The sequence below is a fragment of the Nicotiana tabacum genome, chromosome 14, assembly GCF_000715075.1.
Source record: "Nicotiana tabacum cultivar K326 chromosome 14, ASM71507v2, whole genome shotgun sequence".
Lineage (NCBI taxonomy): Eukaryota > Viridiplantae > Streptophyta > Magnoliopsida > Solanales > Solanaceae > Nicotiana > Nicotiana tabacum.
The window spans coordinates 1,475,333-1,484,024 of NC_134093.1; the positions used below are offsets into that span (position 1 = coordinate 1,475,333).

The following is an 8,692-nucleotide window of genomic DNA, read 5'->3' on the forward strand; positions in this document are numbered from 1 at the left end:
GACTGTAGTTTTTCTATCTTCTGTGTTTTCTTTGGTGTTTAGTATAGCTATTGTGTTGTATTTTTTATGATTTGATGGGAAATTTATGGTGTTTAAGAGTTTTTTTTTTTTTAAAATCACAATTTTAACGAACCTAAATTGTTAAATATTTGATGAAAATTAGAGTGGTACAACTTTTACAAACTTAAAAATATCCCATTTTATCATTTTCTCAAGTAAGCGCTGTCCAACTTGTTCCCTTCTTCCTTTCTGCAGCGAACTCCACACTGACGGAATCAAATTGTATGTTCCTCTTTTTCACTTCATTCATTTCTATCTTTAATTAGACCAAAACTGTTATATCCCTTTTTGTAATGAGTATATTATAGTAAACCGCGAATTCTACTGAATTTGATTTTGATTTGCTCTGTTTTCTCCTATTTCTCAATGAGCTTTGATTTTTACCACATTAATCTGCGTTTAAAGTAGTACTAATAACTATCAAAAAGAATTTGTCCAGTGTTATTTGGTCCTATAGCCCAAGCCCCAATTCTCACTCCACGAACAGAGAACAAACTTAGAAGCCATTTCTTGAAATTTCAAGCCCAACTTCATCTTCTAACAAGTACAGGTAAAGTCCTCGGTCCTCCCCTTTGCTCTCACCTCTTTCTATTCCTTTTCCTTTTCCTTTTTGTTTTTGTAAAAATGACACTGTAAAGCGAGCTATAAAAATAATAGCCAAAAATGTATAAAATTTGTATATTGTTTGTATATATATACATTCCGTATGTTATATACACAATTATACAAGTTTTATACATTTTTTCGGCTACCATATGTAAATAGTTTCTAGTGCCGGTTAATTTGTCTTCTCCATCTGTAAGGTTTTTACTTAAATGGGAATTATGTAACTTCCACGGAGAAATCAAATAGAGAAGCAAATGATTGGAGACAAGCAATCGGGATTTGAGACAATGTACCAGCTTTTGTAGCTTATTAATCATAAATAAATAATGAAAATATAAGAAAATTCAGAAATTTGTAGCTATATTTATCATTAATATATATTTATACTAATTTTAGAAAGGAAATTTTGTGGAATGGCACTATTATTGACAATTTTTAGAATATGAAAGTGCATTAAGGGCGAGTATAAAAGGATAATATATTTATTATATTATTATTAAATTAATGATAATTGATCATTTTAAAGTTTATACTTTGCTCATTATAACACATCATTATCTTTAAGTTTTAAGAGAGTTGAACGCCAAATTATATTAAAGATAGTGGTGCCCCCGTCGTCTCCAAATTCTGGGTCCGCCTTTGTTTATATATATGTGAAGTTCTGATTATGAGCTATCATTATTTTTAGGACTTTTAACACATTTGGCTGCTCGGCCAATATTAGTATATTATATACATCTACCAGCTATTTTCTGGGCGGGCGGTTATTTAAGTTAATTTCCATTATTTATTTATTTGGTGAGAAGCACTCAACATATTTCAGTTCATTGTTGAGAAAGCTTGATATTTACGTATGCTTTTTTTAAAAGTGAGTTATGTTGAATAATGAATGAGGGCAGCTCGCCAGCTCGGTGCGCTAAGCTTCTGCTATGCCTTTTCGGGGGGGGGGGGGGGGGTGTCCAGGGAAGCGCCGGACCCCATTGGGTCCTATATATGCAGCATTACCTTGCATTTCTGTAGGAGGCCATTTCCGCAGCTTGAACCCGTGAGTCAAGGGCCGTGACTTCATGCCCACACAACGACAACTTTTACCGTTGCGGCAAGGATCCGCTTCATATACAAATAATGAATAAGAACATAGATGTCTCAGGAAAGTAAAAGCATTGAAATTAATAGCGAGCATACTGAATATGCACTCACAATTTTGTGTTAAGGACACCAAAGAACATTTCATGTGTCTTTGTTTCGAGTTTGAATGCATTTTTGCTTACTCGAAATGGAGTGAAATCTATGTGATATTAACATGTAGTTTAAGTTTGTGTACATTAATTCATAGATAGTGCGGAAAGTTAGTAATTCTATTACTTGAACTTCTTATAATGATAGAAGTGAGTCTTATTAACTTTTCAGGAAGTGTTACAGGTTATTTGTTTCAGCCGTGTAGGATTTACTTGTCATGTTGCTAGTTGGATGTTATAAACTTTTTAATAACAAAGGTATCTAGGCTAGCTTGCGCACACCTCAGGTGTTTCACCGCATACTTGTTATATCCTACAAGTACAAGTCTAGCGTAACTCTGCCCACCAAGGAGGAAGATGGAAAAAATCACTTAGGGGTTTGAACCTTTGTGTCCAAGGTTTGATCTCACTTGTTGGACCACAGGGCCTTGGGTGCAGTTGGATGCTAGAAATTTACACTGAAGTCGACAGAAAAAATAAATACATAAACAAATTCAATAACTTTCTCAGATCCCATGTTTGTAATATATTGAAGGATGATAAAACAATAGCACATCATGGATGTTTTGGTTATCATGTGATATGGGAGTATGCTCACGTGGATCAGACACACATTTTTCTTATCTTGAATTCATAATTCCTTGCATGCCAATCAGTTAACCTCACAAATTTTGATGGTTGGCCCTACACTTTTTGAGCAAAAATTTAGTTAAGTAATGTGGGGAAACATTGTGGTTTTCATATTGGCCTCTGAAGGACGAAAAAAATTCGCAGTTTGGACCATGGTGGTTTGATTATCCGAGCCTCACAAGAACTACTGGAACCGGAATTTTAGGAACTACCGTGGTCTTGAACCATGGGAGAAAACCTCCAGTCGACAACCTTAGATTTTTATGGGAAACATAAAAAAGAGCTAGGAAAAAATTGCTGGAATCTTTCCTTTTGTAGTTTTTATTTACGGAAAACAGCTCTTTCTCCAAATCTTGTTTATGCTTCAAATATTCAAGCTGAATTGCATTCCAACAATTTGACCTGATGCCTCGATGCACGTCTCTATTCTTTTCCAGATGCATAAATGTGTGAGGATCTTCTCGCTAATTGAGTCTCGAAAATGGTTTACAGTCGATGGAAGGCAAAGATTATGCCATCCACTGCCATCCGTGGGAGTTGGACATATGTGGGTACAAATCATGTTCAAAACCAGTGGAGGAAGGAGGCCTAAGAAGAAAACATACTATAGAGTAAATGAACTAGACAGAGTCATGGAGCTTCAGAAGAAACCATCATTGATTTTACGCCTAAAATCCATCATTCAATCACAGAAAAACCAATGCCTCCTTCTTAGAGACCTTGAGAAGGAAGTTGGATTTGTGCAAAAGTGGAATTTCATGGGTATAATTGAGAAATATCCTTCGATATTCCGTGTCACTGGTGGTAATAGAACTCCACCGATGGTTATGCTCGCCGAAAAAGCTGATAAAGTTGCATTAGAAGAAGGTGAAGCAAGAACGCAAATGGAACCCATTTTAGTCAAGAATCTAAGGAAGTTGTTAATGTTGTCGGTTGATTGCATGCTGCCACTGGAAACCATTCAACTGATTGAGAATGAATTGGGCTTGCCTAGTGACTTCGAGCAGTCGCTTGTTCCAAAATACCCACAATTTTTCTCAGTGAAAGATGTCAATGGAAGAACTTTCCTTCAATTGGAGAATTGGGATTCTTCACTAGCAGTCACTGCCCGGGAGGAAAGGTTGGTGCATGAAGGGGTCCTGACTTCGAAAGTGCAGGCTAGAATATTGAAGGATGGAAACTATGTTGGCCCTTTTGCGTTTCAATTACGTTATCCTGCTGGCTTCAGGCCAAACGTGAACTACCTCAAGGAAGTTCAGAAGTGGCAGAAGATGGAGTTCCCTTCTCCATACTTGAATGCCAGAAGATTTGAACTTGCTGATCCCAAAGCTCAAAAAAGAGTGGTAGCTGTGCTTCATGAGTTCCTCAGTTTGACTATGGAAAAGAGGTTGACATCTGGTCAAATAGATGCATTTCATTCCGAGTTTCGGTTACCAGCTAGACTTCTGCTTTGCTTAATCAAACATCATGGTATATTCTACATCACTAATAAAGGTGCCAGGAGTACTGTGATACTTAAAGAGGCTTATGATGGGTCTACTTTAATTTGTAAATGCCCTCTTTTATTGTTTAGGGATAAATTTGTAGAACTCACAGGCAGAAGAGGCATTGATTCATGTATCAGTGTTCCTTCATCGTAGGTTATTTAATAAGAATATTGGGGGATAAGACAAAATCATGGTTTTCTTACAGTTCCTGAAGAATTATTACAGTGGTGCAGTTGAGCCTTATCGCTGTTGTAGGTTGTTTTCTGTTTCCCTTTTTGCATTCCGGCATCTTCTTCCTTCTGGTGCCTAGTTATCAAAACGCATTTAAAGTGTCATCCCTGTTGGTATCAGCTGGTAGTTGTTTCGATACATATTTGGTACTAAGATTGATTGATACTGTATCGTGTCTTTTTCCCCTGTTTCTCGTTGATCTTGATCAGTATTGACTGTTAATTAGTGATACCGATGATTAAGATATTGGCAGCTGTAAAGTTTGTGGAATTTGAGTAAAGCTTTTGTATCAGTTCTAAGTTGAAAAGGACAAAGCTTCCCTGATATTAAAAATTGAATCAATCATATTATTTTGACTTTTAGCTAATTTGAGGCTGTGTATTATTGATGTGTATTATGGATAATTTTCCCAACAGATGAAATATATAGGTAAGAATGTTTAGAATTAGGAGGTAGAAATTTGGAACATGAGAAAGCCTGGAAGAGAGACACAGGGGCATGTAGGAACAAAATCTTCTTTCTAAAGGTCATAAAGTATCAGGACTGTTTATGCTAAGGATATCTTAGTTATTAAGTGGTTCTTTGATCCAAACTATTATAATTTACATTGTTTTAATTTTTTTAACTTGGTTGATTTTATATTTTGTAAAGATGATAACATAGTGTGATCTTATTGAGACCTTACCAAATAATTCCTCCTATATGGTTGTATCTATAACTAGTAAACTGAGGTTAGCCAATTTGAGGTGATACAATTTACTATGATAGAATCGAAACTTAAAAAGGAAAGCCTCGTAGGTTAAGATCAAATGCCTTCTTTGTGTCTGGGCTGAGGGAAAACTCATTGTGCGACTGCTTCGCATGTTTGAGCAGAATTCAGAGTTACAGAAATCAAAGGAGTTGGGGAAAGTAGATGGATCGCAATCAAAGTCCACAAGGTTAGTGTATAATTATCAAAACTCTAATTTGGTGATTTGAAGATTTCTTTCCTCTTTATTTTTAGCAGGAGGAGAATAGGTGATGTTCATTGTGAAATTGCAGGTGAAACCGCCCAGATTCTCGTAGAGTTCTTAGAAGTTGCCATTACGTCAGTTGTATTCCTCAAAGGAGTTTATCCAAGTGGTAAAAGAAAAATTGGCAGAAATTCATAGCACTAGTTTTTTGCTCAAGCTAGATAATCTCTGAATTAGTGATCTTGTTCTCTGAAGGGGCATTTGAAAGGCGGCGTTACATGAATGTTGTTGTTCAAAAAGCTAGACACCCGGAGCTTCAACAGTATATCCATTCTACTGTCAATGGACTTCTTCCTTTCATACAAAAGGTTTATTCCATTCCCCTTCAACAGGCCCATAAAAGTCATTGATTAATTGCTCATCTTGGTTACTGGAGATGGCTAAATGTGTAAATAGATATTTCCAATAGATATTTCCAACTTCCCCCCTCCTCCCCCGACCTCGCCCCATGTTTTCGCTCTGGTGTCTGTAACAGAGGAACATTTTGTTGTGTGCTTGAACTTATAACAATTGTTTGATCTTGTTTATTGGAAAAATCTTATTGCTTTTACAAGGGAAGTGAGAGATTGGTCTATAAGCTGTTATTCTTGTGCCGTCTTCGTTGTGCAAAAGTAATCATGCTTTTCTACACAGGGATCGGTTGAGAGAGTGGCTGTGATTTTTTCTGATAGCAACAACGTACCTCTTGAGAGATTTGTTTTCAAGATAAATGTGAACCAGTCCTATGGTTTGAAGTTGGTGGAAGCTGATCTGGAGTTCTCTCTTAAATCATTTTTGATCAAGCTTCCTTTGTCACAATCGATGATGAAGGTTCTTCCGCCAGGTAATCTCTATTAGAAACGTCATTTAAAACGTCACGTCAGATCTTCTTCTAATCACATTAGATTTGTGTGTTTGTATTTACTAGATGTGCTTAAGACTAACTATCCAAGGGAAAGTTAATGCTATAGAACCTTTGTGCTGAATTGATCATTTTAGGTGACATCTTATCCCTGAGACATCCACCTCTAACCACCTTATGAATTAATTTAGCCAAATGACAAGCGAAAAAGAGCATATAAGGTAAATGGAAAATTTTAATGGAGTGCAACCTCTGATATCTCTGATATCCCACTTAAGCGAACTTAGTTGAATTTCTTTAGCCAAATAGTATGCAAGTATCATACACTATGCTAGCATCTACAGCAATGTGAATCTGACATGGCCGAATCTGATTCTATATCATGTCTTATGTACAAATTGATTTCTACTATACCAACACTTTGAATCGACAAAACACTATTTCAAAGACCCCTACAAGATGGATTCATGGCGAACGAATATTTTGTTGAACAAGGGTGTGCCTGGCAAATGGTTTTGTATTCTAGCAAATATTTTGTTGTTAATCTCATCATAGGACAATACATGATTGAAAAGATGAAAAATCTTTTTGCGTATCCATGAATAGATATATCGTCCTTTGGCTTTTGCGATATGCCTTTGTGGGAATTAGAAGTGGGTTCCTCAACTTGTCAGCTTTTGACAGATTGCAGCTGGGAGATAACAGCTTACTTTCGGTCTCTCCCGCAGAGTAGTACAAGCAAAGACGCCGAAATTTGGGTCCCAACAGATACCCAGCAGTGGCAGCAAGCACCTCTCATAACTCCTATTAAATCCATGAGTAGTGAACCTCTAGGCGTCCAGCTATATCTTGAACATCCAAGTTTCTCTGAACCAAAGGCTTAGAGAGAGGCCATCTCAGAGGCATTTGTCGTGGAGCTCGTCCAACATCTTAAGATATTCTGTGTTGAAACCTTGACTCGAGCTTCTAGAACGCATGTGCCAATATCTTATCTGGTGTGGTTACATACATCTTTCTCACTTTGCTTACAGTTTTTACTACATATATTAGGTAGATTATAGACTTACTGGATTGTGGAGAGATCCATTAAATTTAAGTGTGAGAACACTTGGGGCCCCAAAGGAGAAATTTAAGTTATGTACAGCAAATTGTCTTTAAAGCTCCTGATATTCCTGTAGTGAAGCTGAAAATCCTTTTAAACATCTTTTTTTGGCGGACATCGTTTTACACATCCTAAATTGTCACATCTGCAGCTAGCTCTGAGCTCTGAAAGAAGATTAGACAATTTTATTTTTTTTATTTTTGTGTGTGTGTGTGTGTGTGTGTGTGTGTGTGTGTGTGAGAGAGAGAGAGAGAGAGAGAGAGAGAGAGAGAGAGAGAGAGAGAGAGAGAGGTATGCTATGAACAGGAGGGTTAAAGGCAAACTTGAACTTGACACGAGATGTTATCAATTAGTGGTTGGTCAATTTGATAATGGAATCAGTGGACAACCTACGAGGGACAGTCATAATAAAGATTAAAAGTATTTTCTGATGTAACTAAAGGCAAAGAGGGAAGAGTTTTTAGTGAGGAAGACCTAGTGATATCCCCATGACTCAAAGTTTTGGATCCATTAAGATGAAGAAAGAAACCTATGGTCAGAAAGGCCTTTGGAGGAAGAAGAGTGAGGGCAACAATTTTCTATATAAAAATTACTACTGAAAAATAGGAATTAGCGACAAACAAATTTGGTAGCTAATCTTATTTAGCGACGAAGTTTGTAGCTAATTCTAATTTTTTTTGTAATGAATGGAGAGACTCAAAGGATTTAGCAAGGCTTTTCTCCAAATATGTGATGAAGTTGAGGTAAGGTTGGTTCTGGGAAAAAAATCAGAAATAGCCAAATTTACCATCGGTAATAGAAAGATAGTCACAATTTTAAAAGTAATCGAAATTTAGCAATATTTTCATGTAAAATAAAATTCGAACAAAAACACCCTTAAAAATTCGAAAAACTTCAAGCATAATATGTTGGAGTTCCAATTTTTTACATATGAGATTCCAATATAATAAAGGGCAGCCCGGTGCTATTTTTCAATTAGCAGTCCGAAAACTGGCTAGCCCGTGTTATTTTCACGTTGGTAAGTGCACACCTAACTTAATGTTTTACGATTAAAACAAAGTCTATCTCTATACATAAGAAACATTCGTTCCGATTAAAACTTAAAAGAAACCTCAGAAAGCAGGACTTTGGTGATTCAGACAATTGCCGCAATCTTTACCACGACGGCTATTTAGAAAGGAGAATTTGAAATTTGACCTATGATATAAAGTTTCTAAGTTATTCAATGGAGTTGACATTTGTCAATTGATACTTATAATATTTATCAATAGCATTGTTATTGATGTTAATACAACACTAAATTTTTGGGGTTGTTCATAGAAGGTAAATACTCTAACATGTTTTTTGTTTGCGAATTTATCCTCATATTTTTATTATACTTAGGTAACTTTATATTTGCTTGGCTTTAACATAAGTCCTCACCTATCAATTTCTTTTTTTCGTGAAAGCCCCATGATTTAATTATAATTTATACTGTAGGGATG

At 36.2% G+C, this 8,692-nt stretch overlaps 1 protein-coding gene across 8 annotated transcripts; it reads left to right on the top strand.

Annotated features, from left to right (window-relative positions):
• The first annotated feature begins 148 nt into the window (after positions 1 to 148).
• LOC107764243 (DNA polymerase zeta processivity subunit-like) lies at positions 149 to 7,337 on the top strand. 8 transcript variants are annotated; one of them, XM_075229187.1, is made up of 7 exons: positions 202 to 282; positions 500 to 610; positions 5,126 to 5,190; positions 5,294 to 5,374; positions 5,461 to 5,573; positions 5,899 to 6,088; positions 6,791 to 7,337. In XM_075229187.1, exons 3-7 carry the CDS (start codon positions 5,166 to 5,168, stop codon positions 6,988 to 6,990), a joined length of 609 nt encoding a protein of 202 aa, XP_075085288.1. In that variant the 5' UTR covers positions 202 to 282; positions 500 to 610; positions 5,126 to 5,165; the 3' UTR covers positions 6,991 to 7,337. The 8 variants fall into 8 exon arrangements, with proteins under 8 accessions (XP_016438294.2, XP_075085286.1, XP_016438286.2 ...); XM_016582808.2 differs by lacking the exon at positions 500 to 610 and having other exon boundaries at positions 149 to 282; XM_075229186.1 differs by lacking the exon at positions 500 to 610 and having other exon boundaries at positions 170 to 282; positions 5,051 to 5,190.
• The last annotated feature ends 1,355 nt before the right edge of the window (positions 7,338 to 8,692 follow it).

Bases quoted from the DNA above. Each gene is read 5' to 3' on its own strand.
- LOC107764243 (XM_016582800.2), top strand. From the start codon at position 2,972: ATGCATAAATGTGTGAGGATCTTCTCGCTAATTGAGTCTCGAAAATGG.